This window comes from Myotis lucifugus, unplaced genomic scaffold (genome assembly GCF_000147115.1).
Source record: "Myotis lucifugus unplaced genomic scaffold, Myoluc2.0 scaffold_17, whole genome shotgun sequence".
NCBI classification, from domain to species: Eukaryota; Metazoa; Chordata; class Mammalia; order Chiroptera; family Vespertilionidae; genus Myotis; species Myotis lucifugus.
In genome coordinates, this window is record NW_005871065.1 from 2,979,065 (window position 1) to 2,998,797 (window position 19,733).

A 19,733-nucleotide genomic window follows, 5' to 3' on the forward strand; every position below is an offset into this window, starting at 1 on the left:
CTTGAGAGGTAGCTTAGATAAAAATGTTCAAATCATTACTTGCAGATTTGTCACTGGTGAAAAAAATAAACTGTCACTGCTTAATATTGTCATGAAGGTTCTCAGGCATTCAGAGTATTTTTATCTAATACCTATAAAAAATGCACAAATATCTTCTGAAGTAAATTCTAACACTTCTTTTTCATTTCTCCTAACAGCAACTTATTCTACAAAATGTAAAATAATTAGAAACAATAAATATATTTATTCTTATGAAGGACATAGTTCTGACAATTTCACAAATGTGATGAAAGGTAATAGAATATAAAATAATCATGATATTCAATAAATAATTATGTATTTAAATAATAAATTGGTATATTTCAGGACATGTATTTTTAAATTGCTACAAATATTAGCACTGACCACAATTTCCCACAAAATAATATAATTATAAAAAATTTATTAGAACTATAAAAAATTATAAGAGTGATAAAGCATGCAAGAGTTAATATACCTAAGTAGTAAATATGTATTTACTTTACCAGTATGAAAGTCCCTACTCAAAAATTAATTATTAATTTAATAAATTATAGTATCTTACAAGAAATATATGAAACCAGATAATTATTTTAAAAATGATAACTTCTCCATTAATTATTATTTATGCTGAACATGCATGAAAATCAACACATTAGTCTCATAAAGAAGGACCAGGGAATTCAACCAGCAATCAAATGCAATTTCACCATTTGTATAAAATAGAAGATAATGCTTAATTATTCAAAGATAAAATGTTTTGCCCAGCTGGCATAGCTCAATGGTTAAACATCAACCTGTGAACAAGGAGGTCACAGTTAGATTCCCAGTAGAGGTCACAGTTAGATTCCCAGTAGGGGCATATGCCCAGGTTGTGGCTTTCAGGAGGCAGTCAATCAATGATTCTCTCTCATCATTCATGTTTCTATCTCTCTCTCCCTCTCCCTTCCTCCCTAAAATCAATAAAAAAAAACATTTTTTTTTAAAGTTTAAAAAGTTTAAAAGTTTAAAAATAATTTTAAGGTATAGAATTTAGGCTAAAAATTAAAAGTAACAAATTAGTTAAAACTTGACTTGGGAATGTCGTCATCATTTATTCACATATTCATTTATCTTTTCAGTAAAATCATAACTAACTCAATCTGTTCTATCTTAAGGATAGACCAAATTTACTGTTATTAATGTTAGTCAGGACAATCCTTCTGCCCTAAAATATCCCTTCCATTCATCAGTTTGCTACCATTCAACTCATTCCTGTAGAATTCTAAGTCTAGCTGTAGTATATTATCTGAGATAATTTATCAATATTGCCATTATTCTAATGGAAACCATGTTCTCCTGGAGCCAGGAGGGGACGCAGGCACTATTTGATATGCATCACTCTCTCTGCTTGTTCATCATCCTCATTTATGTTCATGTTATGCAGTGTATCAGCATAACCTGTAAACGTGTTTGAAATGCAGAACTTCAGATTGCACCCCAGTTCCATCAAGTCACAGTCTGCCTTTGGGTAAGACAGCCACTGATTTGTGTCCACAATGAAGTTTGAAAGCAGCATCGTCTGACTCAGATTCCAAGTCCCTGTCAACTCTTCATTCCATGTCTGTGTGCCTTACCAATTTGTCTGCCTGCCTTTAATTACTTGTCATTTATTATTTACATTTCTGCTAAAATGATCGCTTTAAAAGAGTTACATTAAATAATATCACTTCCCTGCGAAAGCCCATCAATGGCTTTGTATCTCATTTAGATCAAAATGAAGCTCTTTACCGAGGCCACAGAGCCTACCTACATGGTCTGATTCTGCTAGTTTCCCAGCTTATCTCCACCACTCTCCTCTTCCACTGAGCAAGCGCCAGGCACACTGTGCTTTCTTTTTCTCAAGCAAAACTCAAGTTTTTACTACTTGTTGTTTTCTCTGATATGCTTTCTCCCCTAATCCTAGCATGGCCGCCTTCTTACTGTTATTTAGGTCTCAGTTTAAATTTTACCTCCTCAAAGAGGCCTTTCCTGACCATCCAAACTACCATCCAAACTAAGGTGGTCACCCATATATTACATAACCTGTTTTATTTTTTAAAAAACATGTTTTTATTGATTTCAGAGAGGAAGAGAGAGGGAGAGAGAGATAAAAACATCAATGATGAGAGAGAATCATTGATCGACTCCCTCCTGCACACCCCCTACTGGGTATCAAACCTGCAACCCAGGCATGTGTCAACCGGAATCAAACCTGGGACCCTTCAGTCAGCAGGACAACGTTCTATCCACCGAGCAAAACCAGCTAGGGCCATAACCTGTTTTAATTTTCTGCACAGCTCTTGCTACCATCAGGTAGATATCTGTTCATTCACTTATAGTCTTTTTCTCCCCACATTAACATAAACTCAACTAAGCAAGGTCTACTTAATATTGTTCAATGTTTGGTAGTCAAGAATTAGAAGAAAATCTGGCATGTAAGTACACAACAAATATTTGTTGAAGAAATAAATAAGAAAGGGGAGGAAAGGAAAGGAGGGAGGAAGAAGGAAAGAAACAATGAAAGAAAGGAAAGGAAAAATAAGAACAGAAAGAAAGAAAAATGAAAGAAGGAGTAAAGGAAAGAAGAAAAGGAGAAAGGAAGGGAGGGAGGAAGGGAATGGGGGAGGGAGGGAGGGAGGGAGGGAGGGAGGGGAAGGAAGAAGGAAGGACGATAGATAGGTAGGTCTTAAAGAAAATAACTCTTGTCTTGGACACTAACTGAAAGGCAAGCTAGAGTTAGATCCTCAAATGGAGAGTTTTGGGAATTTAAGGTATCTCTGTAGGCACTGGGCCCTGGGGAAATAGATATGTGGCTGAGTTCCCATTTACTGGGATTAGAAGAGTGCCGATCTCAAAACTTTCTTGATGATAGCACTGGCCACTTCTTTGCTTATTTAACACTGGCTTTACAATTAGATAAGTCCCTGTCAACTCAAAGATTAAGTAAGAGACTATAGATGATGATACATATATTAATATATAATATCTCTGAATAAATTCATAGACAGATTTAGAAGGTATGGTAATAATCATCTTGCTACAACACCCTTTGATGCTTAAATGCTTTCTAAATACCCAAGTTTTCCATCAAGCTATGCTTAGATATCTGGTTAGTGATTTAGGAATTTAATATAATTAAACCAAATTCAATGTGAGAAGAGTCTAATTTATAGTAGTAAGCTAGTTGTTTCTTTAGTGGTTCCATACACTAAGTTCTACAACTCTGAACAGGTTGACTTCTCTTACCTATAACAACCTGTCACATTTGAAGACAGTTGTAACTCATCCCTACTCACATATCATACTCATTCTGGATCAATTTTTCTCTTAGAATTGACCAATAAAGTTTCTCTGTAGTCTTAGCTCTACTTTTTCTTTTGAAATAGAGACTATATCTTAAACTTTTGAATTCATCACACACTTAGCACAAAGATACTATGTTCAATAAAACCCTGACAAGTAGAAAGCAAAATGTAGATATATCTTAAGAAGGTAATTTAAATTGAAATAGTGCTGCTTTAACCCTAGTACAATAAATCACAAAATTAGTTGGATTAAGTACCACAGAGAAAATTAAAAATATATTTTACAGATATTTCAAGTGTTTTCATATTATAATTAATTGTGCAGGTTTTATTTATAATAAACTAGTCACTGTGATCTAAAATTTAATATACCATCAATTAATACATATATTTTGAGTCCACATTCACACACAAGTACCAAATACTATATGCAATTTCAGTGTCCAGGTTTTCTGTGTTCATAGTGATAGTGTTGGAAATGGTAAGTATTTTATTTGCTCCGGTTATTAATAATAAATCAGGAATAATCCTATATAATAAAAGGCCAGAGACTATAATGGCATAACAACCTGAACGACTGATCAACCAGTCACTATGAGGTGCATTGACTACCTCTAAGTCCCTCCCCCCAGCCCACAGGCTCTGATAGATCACCAGATGGAGAAGAGGGAATCGGGGTGGGTGTGGGTGGCAGGACGGGACTGGGGACTGGCCAATGGGCAGAAGATGGCCCTGATCGTAGGCTAGGGCTAGGGAACCTACCCGCACACAATTTCATATGCTGGGCCTCTAGTTAATTGAAAAGCATAAAATGAAAGTTTTAAGTGCAGTGTGAATAGAGAAAAGTGATGAAAAATTTGTCACACAAGGGAGAAAAGTATGGTCCTTTGATGACTACTGCACTCTCTTGTCACAGATAGTAAAGTCAGCAAAATTGCATCTATTTTATTATATTAATATTTATTCATATGAAATTCATTAACTATATATTTCCTGTTTAATTATAATTTCCTTTGACTTTATAAACATATAAAGACTATAGGCAAGGCACTTATATCTGGTTTGAAGTGCTCATATAATAAAAGCAATGTATTATTGTGGGTTAATAGGAATGTTGTTCACTTTAACAGGGATAAAATAAAAAACACTGGTCTTTTTATAAATGTGCAAAAAGAAGTAGTTAGCTTTAATTCTGTAGATATTTGACTATAATGAAGTATAATTTCATGTCTTTAAGTAATTGAGGTGAATGCTCTGGCTAATAAAATTGTAAATATTTATTCACGATTTTATTAGCAAATATTATATTAATATATCTATGGGTCACAAGCTATTTTAGGCACTGGGAATGCAATACGAACAAGACCCACCTTACCTCATAGAACTTAAAATGTACAAGTCTAGGGCTGCTGATGACAAAAGCAAGGGAAGTTCAGTATTGTGATGAGTTATAACAGGAAAACCCAAACTTTGTGGATGTAACAATTTAAGCTAAAACTTGGAAAATAAATTAGAATGACCAGGTTTCAAGAAAAATGAGATAGCTTATGAGAGTAGCTCAAAGTAGAAAATAACATGGTATGTTTGACAAACTAAAAAAAGTTCTGCTTCACCAAAAAAAAGGGGGAGTGACAGTGAGAGTCATATGAGATTTTAAAGTTGGAGATATAAACAGAAGCCAGACCATGAAGGTTCCTATAGCTTATCATTGAGCCTTGATGTTATTCCTAAGGTTTGTTGGGAAACTACTGGAAAGTTTAAAGCAGTGGAGTGAAGTGATCAAGCTTTCATTTTCAAAAAATAATTCTGACTATACTGTGGAGAATAAAATAGAAGAAAAAGAGTTATTTTTCCTAAAATGTCTAGACTAAGCAATTAGCTTTGTATCATGTTTACTGATTATTTAAACTGTCAATTAAGTGACTCACTGCCTGCATACCCTATAACTCCTTTAGTACTGGGATCGGCCACAAGCTTCAGAGAATCTTCCTTGTTTGACCAAGATGAGTTTCTCTAGTTGTCCACTTATTTGTCTTTAAAGAAAGGCTTTATCTTTCTTTCCCATAAATCAGAGCATGGTACTCAGTAGGAATTTAAAGCATGTTGGTTAAGTTCGCATTATTTTTACAAAGAATACTGATTTGACATCAGCCAATTCCAATTTCGAAATTTTGCTCTAGGTGTGGCAAGCATTGAACAGATCTTGATTACGTATATATAGCATGCTTTGTATGAACCATGCCTGACCACACTACATAAACCATAACCATTTTAGAGAATATATGATAATGAACTGAAAACAGAGTTGGAGTAGATATTTTGTATCTGAAATATGTTCAATTAATTAAGATTTCCAATGATGCATATATTGATATAAATGAAATCCATTTATTTCTTGACACTACATTGGCTTTTCCTTAACTGCTAAATGAAACTTGCTACCAAGAAACTGAAAAATATGCTTGCTACACTCCCTAATTTTGTGAAAGGTGGGCAGGCTAATATTAATCAACTAGAAAATTACCAATATATGATTTGGCTTTGTGATCATTTTTCCCTAAAAATTAAATTAGGAAGTCAAGGAATATTTAAATTCCTTGAGCCATAATTTCAATGAATACCTGTTACTTTTCAAAATGAGAATCTGTTCCCATAGGGGTCAGGCAATAGGTTATTTAGAAATAGAAGAGCAAGCTATGCAAAACAATCACCAGACATAATGTTTCCATTTTTACCAAATTATCTATTTTCTCAATCATTAATTAACATTTATTTGTACAGCATAAAAACCTCATGCAAATACTCAAAATTACTACATAGGATAAGTCCTCAATGTGTAAATATGTGCACATTAGTAGAAACTGGCTATTTGATTTTCATGCTATCTCAACAACATCACTGATATGTAATATGCAGTATGTGTTTAGTACTTGGTTTTAGTACTCTTTATGCATTCTCTTCTTTCTGCTTTCACCCCCACCCCCTTTAAAATTTCCATTGTACTTTGATTTGTTTATTTTACCTTCTGTGCTTTCAAATTATTCTGGTTTTGGCAGTACTATCTATAATTTTCAGCTACTACTTTGAATCTCTCTCGTTAGCTTCCTACATCTTGGTTGTCTTTCAGTTCATTCTCTAATTAGAATCATTACCAAAATAAAGCTTTGGCTGTTAACTAAATGGGCACAAGTAAAATAACATCCAATACCTCTATGAGTAACAACTGCAAGCTCGTTAGTTCTTTCTATCTGTTCAGCATTTCTTGGTCTTCTCCTTGTACTTTGTGTATCTGCTTGATGAGGAGAGAGCCCGTCCTTGGACGTGTTGGGGTCCAGACCTGCATTTCTGAGATTCGTAACTTGCACTCGCTGTTCCTCGGAAAGTCTATGGATGGTGACAGCTGTAACACTGGATACAGTAACATCTGCAGATGTGCTAGCAACAGCAATAGCACCAGTGGCAGTCCTGTTATGCTCCTCTAACTCACCAGTGGAGGTAGTGAGGGTCAATGTAGAAGAACCTGTGGGACACAGTAGCACTAGATGCTAACTTTTTCTTTTAAATTTGTTTTTCTGATAAGTTTAATAAATTATATTCCCTCCTATCACCTTAAAGATAATCAACATTAAAAGGCAAAACACACACACACCACTAAAATGTGAAGCAACCAGATCCAAGGGTTGGTCTGCATCAATGAATAGATAGTAAACAAAAATATTCCAAATTTTAACTATAACACATTAAGGGGAGAGTAAACCCTTTATGCGGCCCTGAATCAGTCTTCTTCATTATTTATCTACAGATGAAGTTTAACAACAAATGCCATTCAGGTGACAAGTTTTGACAGAATGGGTAACTAAGTAACCACACTTTTCTCAAAAGGATAGTGCCAATAATATGTGCCATCTCTCTTCATAATTTGGGGGGAAATATCAAAATAATCTATTTTAAGACAAGCAAATGGAGAATTAAAAATCAAAGTCAAAATAAAAAAATGATTTTAAAAATTAAACTGAAAGCATTCCTCTATGTAAATATCTATCTTAACCTCATTTGCCAGAAAGCAATTATTCAATGTCATGAGCTATTCAGTGAGTTGTTTTTGGAATTTCTCTATTTTAAAGTAAAATTTGAGATTAACCAATTTTAACTAATTAATATTAAACAAATTATTTTATTTAAGAATGACTAAAAATTGTTCTAGTTTGTTTGGCTCAGTGGATAGAGCATTGGCCTGCAGACTGAAGGGTCCTGGGTTCAATTCCAGGCAAGGGCACATATCCAGGTTGTGGGCTCCATCCCCAGTGAGGGGAGTGCAGTAGGCAGCCAATCTATGATTCTCTCTCATCATTGATGTTTCTATCCCTCTCCCTTCCTCTCTGAAATCAATAAAAATATATGTTAAAAGATTAACTATATTACCTTGGAATATTTATTGTTACAAAACTAGTTTTTTAAAAGGTTGATAATTGCTAAATATATCATTAATATTTAACAATATATATCTCTCCTCATTTTTATTTTCATTAAAATTTCACTATAATTTAAAGTTATATTTTAAATATGCCAAATTAGAGTGTATTTTTTTCTGTTCACTTATACTTTTTATAAGATTGTATATGTCAGTAAATAATTCTTACTTAAGGAAAATAAGTAACCTTGTAATAGAAGCATGAAACTGAAAGAATATATATTTAAAAGAATCTTGACAGTTAAGGTGCTCTATAAGAAAAAATTTGGATGTATAGCTACTAATTAAAAACAACAGTCGGATGCTGGTTAGAAAACTTCTGAATAATTTTTAAAGCCAATGAATGGCATATGCCTTCATATACATGCCTTTTCAATAAACTGCCCTTAAAACTTCAGTCCACAAAATAATTAGAATTTTAGACTAAAATACAGAGATATTTAACCATTCTGCAAGAAGAAAACAGTTATATTGCTTAATGTGTTTTGAGCATGCTTGGCCTGTATTTCCTTCTTGTAGGACACGTAATCCTGGCCTTTTTTTTAAACTTAAAAAAGAAGGCAAGCATGGGGCTCACTCGTTCATAAGCAAGTAAAGGGATGCATGTCTGCTAATAATTCTCCAGCCTGTTATCTTATTTTGTTTTAATTTGATGTAGAAATTCAAAAATGTTAAATGACTATTGTATTTTGACAGGGCAAGGGGTAATGAAGCATGATAATCACCAGATTATTTTAAAGACTATTAGACTATTAATATATTTTAAAGCATAAATAAAAAAAATTAAGTTGCTATTGAATATTTATCCAAGGTATTTTGTGAAGATTAGAATCTACTCAATTCATGTTGGCAATTCCAACTGGCCAGTATTATTTACTAAACTAATATTTGGTAAAGGTTTCTCTAATCACACGATTAAGCAATAACTATGCCTCCACTGCTAATGTTCAGTAATTGACCTCCTGGTAAATCAGACCGTCGGGATGCCTGTGTACTCATTGCGACAAAAACATTTACCCGATTCATATTATTCTCCTGCATAATTTAATTATCCCTTACATTTTTTAAGGAAAATATGAAATTAGAATGAAAAACTAATACTTTAAAACTTTTCATAACTTTCAGGCTTTTCGATCATTTGCCGAGCCAGTGTTGCTCAGTGGTTGAGCATTGGCCTATGAACCAGGAGGTCATGGTTCAATTCCCATCTGGGGCATGTGCTCAGGTTGCCAGCTACATCTCCAGTGGGGGGCATGCAGGTGGCAACCCTCAATGACTCTCTCATATCATTGATGTTTCTATCTCTCCCTCTCCCTTCCTCTCTGAAATCAATTTAAAAAAATTTTAAAAAAGAAGGAAACCATTAACTACAAACATGTTGCTCTATATAATCTAAAAGTATGAAAAATAATGAAATTTTTGCTCTGTCTCAAATCTCAGTTTTCCTACCTTTAACAAAGAAGTAAACTGAATAGATACTATATTCTGTCACTGAGTTTATTACAACTAAGCCCAAATAATCTCTCATATTTAGGTCAATAAATCTGTGGTAATTCTTGGAAATGTATCTAGACTGCTTCTATAACTAATCTCCAAGACTTAAAGACCAATTCCAAACCCATTTTCTTGAAAACCCCAGATAATAAATACAGTTTCTGACCAAATCGGAGAGTCAGACTGATCTTTAGTAGTATATACAGCTAGAATTTGCTAGCCATTCTCATAACAAGGCTCTACTTCTGGCTAATGGTGGTGATGATTCAGTACTATTTTTTTAACCCAAGTGCACAACATGTAATGTTGGAATAAAGCACTGAACACCTCATTTACTTAATAATCACAGTCTAACCAGATATATACTTCAACAAGATATTTTACTAACTAGTTTTTATGCTTTACTTATATGTTCACATTCTTTCCTCCCCATACTAGAATGCAAGCTCTCTGAAGGCTAAGTTTTTGTATATTCTATTCACTAACATCTAGTTTATTGCCTGGTACATAGTAGATGATCAAGAAATATTTCTCAAAAGAAATAATTAATGAATTTACTTAATAATAATGCTACTATAATATTAATAGTAATAAGGAGGGTAAATTTCACAAAGGAAATATGATTATAATTTGTAACATGACCAAGTAGTATTTCAAACAATAAAATGATTCAAGGATAATTAAAAACAAAATGAAAAACAATTTTGTTTTAACTTTCAAAAACATCACTTTGAAAAAGTGTGGAATCTGTAGATAAGTAATAAGAGTTACTTTAAATATTTTGCCATCATTCCCAAAACATAAAAGCTTACATTGTTAGTGTAAAATAGGTTTACTTATAATGTTCAAATTTCTACAGAGTGAAAAGTAGTTATATTTTATATGGTCTGGAGGTATAAGTACATGTAATTTTAGTTAGATATGTTTGATATATTTAGTGGAACTAAAAGAAATAATACTTATTTCCTTAATAGGCCATAAAATCATTCTCTATCATATAGTTATATCATACATGAAATAATCATCTAATTTAAAATGCAGATCATAAAATACTGATTTTAGTTAGACTTTAAATTGAAAGTGTATGAAACAAAGATTTTTAAATTGTCAAAATGTACTATTTAACAATTTAAAGCACTCAACATTTTTGCATACATAATTGTTTTTTGAGGTAATTATCAATGTTGTTAAAAGCCTTAGAATTAAATATAACAACAACCCAATGTTAAATATGTAATATATCTAATCTAAAATTAAAATATATATTTTACTTTCCTTAAAAATGTTAAGATTACTACACAATTATGTAAATATTATCTTTAATAACACAGTATTAAATGCATATGTTGCAAACATACAACAAAAATTTTTAAGAGTACATTCAGAAAATCCATTCTTCACTTAAAATAAAATCATGTATACAAGATATAGTCTATCACAATTAGATTATCCTGTCATTAAATTGCTTAAGATATATATAAAATTAGATGTTTACAATATAAACACATCTAAAAATAATTTTATTAATATCCTTTAACAAAACATTTCCCAATATAACAAAAAAAATGAAATGGTTTACATATATAAACATGCTTCTAGAAATCATAACTACATGTAATCTTTGGAATTATGATAATGAAAAATGACATACATTACACATGTAAACTGGCAAATTTGTGAAATAGTAATATTTACAACATTAAATTTAGATTTCATTATGAAAAAAATATGTTTTTAAGGCTTTTTATCTCAGCAATATACCTGCAAGAAACTAACCATAATTCATGAAAAGCCATTTATAATGTGTCATTTAAAAAGTGTACCAAATATTCATATCATAATTGATTTTGAATTTTTTATTAAATTTTTAGCATTATATATATTTTTAAAGCATGCTAATTAGTTTTATAATTATTGTCTAACTCATCATATAAGTAAAGGATAGAATATGTTGCTAGAAACATAAGGGGTGGCTATATATATATCTATAATAATAAAAGGGTAATATGCTAATTAGACCTGACATCTGGAAGGATGTCTGAAGCCAGGGCCGAGTGAAGCCTGCGTCCCGGATGCCTGCTGGCAGCTGGAGGGAAGCAGCCCAGCTCCCGGGTGCCTGCCGGCGGCCGGAGGAGGGAAGCCTGGGTCCGGGTGCCAGAGGGAAGCCGGTGCCAGCAGCAGGGGGAAGGAAGGCCTACTCTTGCACAATTTTTCATGCATCGGGCCTCTAATATATATATATATTTAAAGATAATTGTATATTCAAAGTGGTAGCTTTTAGATATTTGTTTGGCATGTTATTTTATATAAAAACATATTCTGTTCCATCATTTTTAGTATTTCAAATAAAATATTTGAATGAAAATTTAATTTACAAAATAATTCTAAATGAATAATTGGTGGCATTATGATATTTAATGAAGAAAATTGCAAAACATTAAACATGAAACATGCAAAAGAAAATATATACAAAATAAAATTTAAATAAAACTAATGCAACAATTCAATGTGAGCCATAATTTAAATATTTTATAAACTTTAGCATGTGTAATTTAATATTGTATTTATTATTTTAATTAATATTACTTATATGAAACCTATAAGAACAAGTCAGTGAGATCTCTTGAAAATTAGTTGAAATATGAAGAGTAAGTTAAACAAAGCCACTGCTTTGTTACATGTTACAAGTTTTAGGAAGCATACTGTATTTGGGGAAAATAAGTAATTTGCATTTTAAACATTACTAATTCCAGTATCCCAAAATCTGTATTGCTTAGTATTTAACTGCATAAATTGGTGAAAGTGTATTTAGTATGAATATTCAACTTAAGAAAAATGGGTAAACTGAAATGGAAAGTAGCCCTTTAAGTGTAGAATATAAATGATCTACATTTGATTGTTACCTAATAGAAAAGTCTCTAACTAGGAGAATTTTAGTGAACAAATATTGAAAAATATTGCAATTTAGTTTTAAAGAGTATGTCTTCATTGATGTTATAAAGTTATGATTTTAAACTAAAATTCTGAATTGATATTGAAACTACCTATGATTATAATCTTAAAATATCTAATTAAATGAGTATAAGATACACTTGATTGTTAGATGCACCTTTGAGAAAGCAAACATTGGCCAATTAAACTATGACATAGCAATGCAAAAATGCTGTCACCTACATACAGAATTCTGAGATGTTAAATGTAAAACAAATTGATCTTCATAGAGTAAAAAAACAAAATCACTAACACAAATAAAAGACTTCTTATGAACATGAATTAATTAAATTACTAGTACTAATTTAAAACTAGAACTGAGAATTTAAATACAAATAATCTTTCTGATCTGATTGACGTATTACTATATATTTTTGTTCCTATTTGTTACATATTTCTAAATAAATTTCTACACATTAATAGGAAAACCAATATTAAGTGTTGCAAATAGATTTGTTATTGTTTATCAAGTGCAAGTGATCTTACTGATTTAATATAAAAATTGAAAAAATATTTGCAATCTAAGCTGAAATTAATGATAGCAAGATTTAATGATGCATTTACTAAATCCACTAAGAGTAAATAAATGATTGTAAAAATACTCAACAAATATGTAGTAATGTCAAGTTGTTTACATGCAAGAGAAAACCTCGTATTCTGAATTTTGAAAATTCTATAAACCCACATGCTAAAAAACATAAATATCTTTACCTAAGTGAAATATTGAAAAGTATCATTTCAGAAAGCATGTGGAGAGTACTCTTAGTCAACTATGACAAAACTATATATACATATGCACATCTATCCATCATATCATCCTATGTAATAAAAGCCTAATATGCAAATCAACCTAACAGCAGAACAAGTGGTGGAATGACTGGTTGCTATGACGTGCACTGACAACCAGGGGGCAGACGCTCAACACAGGAGCTGCCCCCAGCCCACTGGCCCCAGGCCAGCCAAGGCAAGTGTCAGGCCCCGCCCCCCCATCGCCCTGCTGGTCACCCCACAGATGGGCCCTGATCGCTGGCCAGACCTAGGGACTCTACCCATGCACAGATTTCGTGCACCAGGCTTCTAGTGTCATATATATTAAATGTGCAACTACATCTTATCTATAATAATAAAAGCATAATATGCTAATTAGACCAGATGTCCTTCTGGACATCCTTCCATCATTCCAGACAAAATCGGGGCTGCGAGGGAAGCCCAGGTCCTGGGTGCCTGCTGGTGGTCAGAGGGAGGGAAGCTGGTGCCGGCAACTGGGGGAAGGCTGGCCTACTCTTGCATGAATTTCATGCATCGGGCCTCTAGTATATTCTATATGTCACATATATATATTATATGTTGTGAATGCATGAATGTTATACTAATTATCATCACTGTTTTGTCATAAAAATATAAGAGAACAGATATTTCATTTCTTAGGATAAGAGAATGCTAGGATAAATTTGTTATTTTTTTAATCCCCACACATGAATATAATTTATTGATTTTGGAGAGAGAGATATATCAATGTGAGAGAGAAATATCAATCGGTTGCCTCCTGTATGCACCCCAACTGAGGATTGAACCCGAAATCTGGGTATTTGGCCAGACCTGGAATGGAACCCGTCACCTTTCAGTGTATGGCGGGATGATACTCTAAACAACTTCGCAATACCTGCTAGGGCAAGGAAAATGATTTTATTTTATTTATTTTTTTAAATATATTTTATGTATTTTTTACAGAGAGGAAGGGAGAGAGAGAGAGAGAGTTAGAAACATCAATGAGAGAGAAACATCGATCAGCTGCCTCCTGCATATCTCCTACTGGGGTATGTGCCCGCAACCAAGGTACATGCCCTTGACTGGAATTGAACCTGGGACCTTTCAGTCCGAAGGCCGACACTCTATCCACTGAGCCAAACCAGTTAGGCCGGGGAAATGATTTTAACTAGAGGATTGTGAGAGTCTTCAAGATAGTCTCTCTCTCTCGAAGGATTATTTCTTCCTTTACCTCCTTGATTAAAATGAACTTGCAGATTCAGGCCTCAGCATCTCATCACTTTTTTTTCATATATTTTGGAAGTCTTGACAATGTGCAGCAGTGGGTCCTTGGTGTCATTTTTTTAATGTACCCAATCACACACACACACCACACCACACACACACACACACACACACACACACACACACAGGAATAAATATCCACAAAATATAAACTGAAGTTTGGTATTTTATCTGATTTGGTAACTAAGCATAATATTCTTCCATAAAGTCATAATACTGAGACCAGACTTGAGATAGAGGATTTGAAAGAGATTCATGCCATCCTGGTAACATTTCATACGAATAAGAGAAAGGGATAGAAATGTCCCTCCACACCTTTCTAATACCATCTCCCCAAATCCTGTATTTTTAGACCTCTTTCTTGCAACAGCTCTTATCTCTTAGCTAAAGTGGAAGTGTTTGCTATTCTAGATTTCCCCTAAACAAACAAAACATAGGTTAGCACACACTTGATTAATTTTCCACACAAAGTCATGTGGAATTGCTGCCAGTTCTCATAGGATATTTAAAGGCTTTTTTTAAAAAAAGGATATACATATCTTTTATTCCAAAGTGCTGTATCAGGAACTCCTTTACTTTCAGAGCTTACTGTCTCTGATAATCAATGTGTTAATAACTTTTTTGAAGTAAAGATCAAGTCTTATATTTGTGCATCCCCCACTTCCCCTTAAATATTTAATAAATATATGAGGGAACAATGAATGTGGCTCAACATACCTCTCTCTTATTTCTCAAAAATACATTTTATTTTATGTTTAATTGATATTTAGTGTTACATGTGTTTTTAAGGATATAAGAAACTGAACCTGTCCTGATGTGTTCAAACAATATAAAAATCACATAATTATAATTTCACATTGTCTAATAAAAGCAAAGAAAAAAGAAGAAGAAACATCCAAGAACATGTAAGCCACCCCATTGGTGTTTTCTCAAAGAGGGTAGCATTTCCCTTTTCTTTCATCCCAGCAACCTTCTATCCGCCCACCCCACCCCCCAAAAAAATGTATAATGACTAAATTTCATATGGTGAAAGGGAGAATAGAAAGAAGAAAAGAAACTGATGAGATTATCCTTTACACCAATCATCATGGAGAGGAAAAATAAGAGAAGGTTTTTATCCTAACCAGCTGTTCAGTCCCTGAGTCCTGCTTACCTGGACTATTGACTGTATCCATGTTTATTCTCTATTTAATTCTATAAAAGCCTTTAAGTTGGCAGAGGTTGAGGATTCATCATTTTCCATTGATTGTAAATGTTCCTCTTTTTAATGTTTAAGTTATAAAATGTACACAATGCTGGGTTAATATATGTGATGTGATTTAAAGGGAACCAAGGAGCTATACTCGCGCCCACATTTTTCTCTGTGTGTGTACCCAGATGCTACTAAAAACGATGCTCTATTAGGTATTGCCCTCACGATTGTTCTCTTACAACCAGAGAAATACCTTTTCGGTTGAGAGAACTGCCTCCTACTGTAGCTGCTTAACTATTTAATTTGAATTAGTTTATTTTAAAGAAATAACAGAGACAGTTTGAGAAATAAATGTTTTGAGGAGAAGTGTGAAGCCTGCAGTAAGATCACTGAAGTAAGATCACTGTTGAGGCATTTATCGTAAGTTGATAAGTGATCTCATGTCATGGATATATAATTGGAAAAACTGAGTTCACTATTAGCAGGTGGGTTATAAGGGAGATGTGGGCAGGTTGGAAGGTCTGACATTCTGGAGAAAAGACAATTATATTGTTGATTGTGGAAAGGTTGCTGAGCAACTGGTGAGTAGCTACATAAATATGCTGAAGTTGAGCAGCCTAATAAGAAATTCAAGCCAAAAACCTCTTAGTTTCCTGAATCAAAAAAGTCTTTGAAACACTTTTATTTTATAGCAGCTAATTAATTAGTAGTAGGAATAACTTGCTTAAAAATAAATATCAACCTTGGCTTAGAAAAGTAGCATGTTAAAGGGAAAAAAACTTCAGAAATGGTAAAAACCTACAAGTTTTAGCATCAACGGCTATCATTAACTGGAAAGACAAATACATTATACATTATGTATTGAGGAATTAAATATAATTGTACTAGAGGCCTGATGAACAAAATTTGTGCACTGGGGGGGAGGGGTGTTCCTCAGCTCGGCCTGCACCCTCTCATCAGCCTAAGTCGACAGTCGGACATCTCTCTCGTAGTCCGGGAGCCCTCACTCCTTTCCGACCGCCTGCTCTGCTCAACTCACTGCTCCTTAGCTCTGCTGCAGAGGAGGGAGAGGCTCAAGCCACCACCACTGCACCCGCCAGCCCTGAGCCCGGATTCTGGCTGAGCGGCACTCCCCCGTAGGAGCACACTGACCACCATAGGGCAGCTCCTGCATTGAGCGTCTGCCCCCTGGGGGTCAGTGCACGTCATAGAGACTGGTCATTCTGCAGGTCATTCTGCTGTTTGGTTGATTTGCATATTAGGCTTTTATTATATAGGATGCTGTGATATTTAAAAATACATTTCCATATTGAGAGGTAACATTTAACTCTTCATATAATTACCCTCTCAAGTTCCATTTTACAAAGAGTAATTTTCCTTCAAGACAATAAGTAAAAAGAATGTCTTTTAATGCCATCAATTAAACTAAGGCATGCAGACTCTAACAATGATGTCTAAGATTTACATTTATATTTGGCTTCAAGGATGTTTTGGTTCTTCAGTTTGATTATGGAAATAGATGGTGTTAAATTTTAGAGATAAAATGTGGAGACCTGACTGAGAAGGACCTCAGAAATCATCTGTGTTAACATTGTGACATCTGGCTACTTTCTTTGACACTTTCCACTCTAGGAGTAGAGACTCTGACCCTCTGGGTTATATAAATCAGAAGGTTAATTAGAGCATCCTTTACTCAAATCTTCCCTGGGGAAGAAACACATATGTTTGTGTTTTAAATATATTCCATCTCAGAGCAAAAGTTACTCGGAAAGAGGGAAAAAAAATGAGAGTGAAATATGAGCAAAGAGATTTAGCAAAGAACTTGTGCTTTTACATCTTTGTTGATACTGAAAAAAGAAACATTATCACATATTCACTTTAGAGGAAGCAAATTTTATATACTTAGTGAAACTTTTTATTCCCCATTACACTCAAGTGAGTATAATAGCTGGTGGTGAAACACAAAGTGACATTTGAGTTAAAACCTTAATAAAATGAAAGAGTGAAGCAAAAATATAAGACCTGATAGATCTGGCACTTTTGTTCAGTCTGTCATATTCCACAGCTCATATTTTTAATCTTGGTGACATACTGCTTCCTATACAGTTATGATTGGACATTTTACTTTCTCTACAACTACATTCCACAGTCTCTTGTGCTATGAAGTAATATGTATTTTCATTTAATAAAATACTATATACTGAGAGTAAAATTTAAATATTTAAGTTCTACATTTCAGCAATAAAACTTAAATTAATAGCAATAGCATCACTATTTTTTATTCAATGAAGATATATATACTAGTAACAGTTTGCTAGCCACTGTTGCATTCTAGGATACAATGATGAGTGAGACAGATAATGTGAGCAGATAAACAAACAAGAATAAAATAATAAAAGATCATTACGATATGTTGGTGTATTAGGTTAGATGGGGTCACAAATTCTTTACAACTCTCTCCATCAAGAGGTAGTCTATTCCTCCCCACCCCCCCAGATCTGGGTTGACCTCGTGACTTGCCATGACCAAGAGTATAGCAGAATGATTTCAGGGGCGTTCCTGAACCTCAGTTGCAAGAAATTTTATAGCTCCCAACTTTGCAGCTCCCAACTTTGCTGTGGGATATTCTCCCGAGATTGCCATAAGCAAGTATGCCCAGCTTACTAGAAGATGAGAGGCACAAGGAGGAGAACTGGCGTGCCCCGGTTGACATACTATGTGTGAGGCCATATTGGACCCAAAAGCCCAGTCAACACTCGAATTTAATGTATCCCCACATGTGAGCCAGAAGCAGCCTGCCAAGCAACGGAATTGTGAAAAATAATAAATAATTGCTGTTTTAAGCCTGTAAGACCTGGGGTGGCTTTTGCAAGCTATGAATAACTAACACAATGAGTGGAATAGAGTTTTACAGGATCATATAATAGCCACATGAGTCTGATCTTGGGGGTGATTCAATAAAGAGAACGTTTCTCAGAAAATGTTTTAGATTGAAACCAGAAAGATGTATAGGGATTTCCAAGGTGAAGAGAAAGGAAAGAGATGGTCCAGAGTATGTTTTATGCAAAAAGGCCGTGAGGAAAGACAGCTTGTGTTGGTTTCCAGGAATTAAAGACCGTTTAGTATGGCAGATTGATATCATGGGAGTTCATCGCATAGACTGCAAGCAGGAAATCACAAAATTAAAGCTGAAAAGATAGGTGAAGTGCATATTATGAGAATTTAGCTCAGGAGATATGGTACGAGGCATGAGAAGATATTTGGACCTTGTCATGAAGTTGGAGAAACAGTCCCTCCATCCCATTCACTCTATCAGCACCAGTTTTCTTGCTTTTCTAAATTTTGTCTCTTGTTGAAATCTGTGTCTCAAGAAGACAAGAACCAAGGTCTTCTCATGTCCTCGGTAATAAAACTGCCTATGGTATGCCTTGAAACAAATTGGAATGAAAAAAATAATATGCTAGTCAGTCAATAACATAAACTGAGGTTTGGGCTTTAAAAAAGAGAGGATGGGATACAGAAACATTATTCTGTAATCCTAAAAATTGTATACATAAATTATATGTAGAATATTTTCTTGAGTTATCCCAGTTAAATGATCCATTGTAATATTATTTTGAATTTGACATCTATACTTTCACTTTCTGCAAAATGTAATTATTTAGAATACATTTTAATACCACTTTATAGATTAGCTATATATACTGTGAGGAAAAATAGTGGCTAGAAATTAGTTCTGGGTGCAACGTTGGCTATACTGAAATGCTGAAGCTAGGAATAAAATTGTAGGTGATTTGCCTTAGTTTTCTCACTTATCATATGAAGAGTATGAACTGAATTAGTGGCTCTCAAATGTTTCATCATGAAATGCTACTTTCATTATATTTCCCTTAGAAATTATTTTTTTGAAAAAAAACAAACACCTTTTAGCCTACAAATAAACTAAAGTATTTTAAGAAATGTATGCAAATCTAAAGACACCAATCATGGCATCTGCTAACCAGATCAAGGCATACCATACTTCACTAGTATGTGAAGTAATGTTCTTTATTTTGATCACAAAAGTCCAACCCAATGAACATGTATACTTCCTGCTAACCAGCACTTCTAACCACCACAAGGTAAATAATCTACCAGAGGTTAACTTAATTATAGTGCTAAGCAACGAAATCTGATATTTTAGTTAGCA

The 19,733-nt window shown here is 33.7% G+C and overlaps 1 protein-coding gene across 1 annotated transcript in view; it reads right to left on the reverse strand.

Moving 5' to 3' along the window:
- CSMD3 (CUB and Sushi multiple domains 3) overlaps positions 1-19,733 on the reverse strand; it is an 831,991-nt gene that overhangs the window by 516,655 nt on the left and 295,603 nt on the right. Inside the window, 1 exon segment of the mRNA XM_006085310.3 lies at positions 6,553-6,864. Coding sequence (XP_006085372.1) covers positions 6,553-6,864 — 312 coding nt within the window.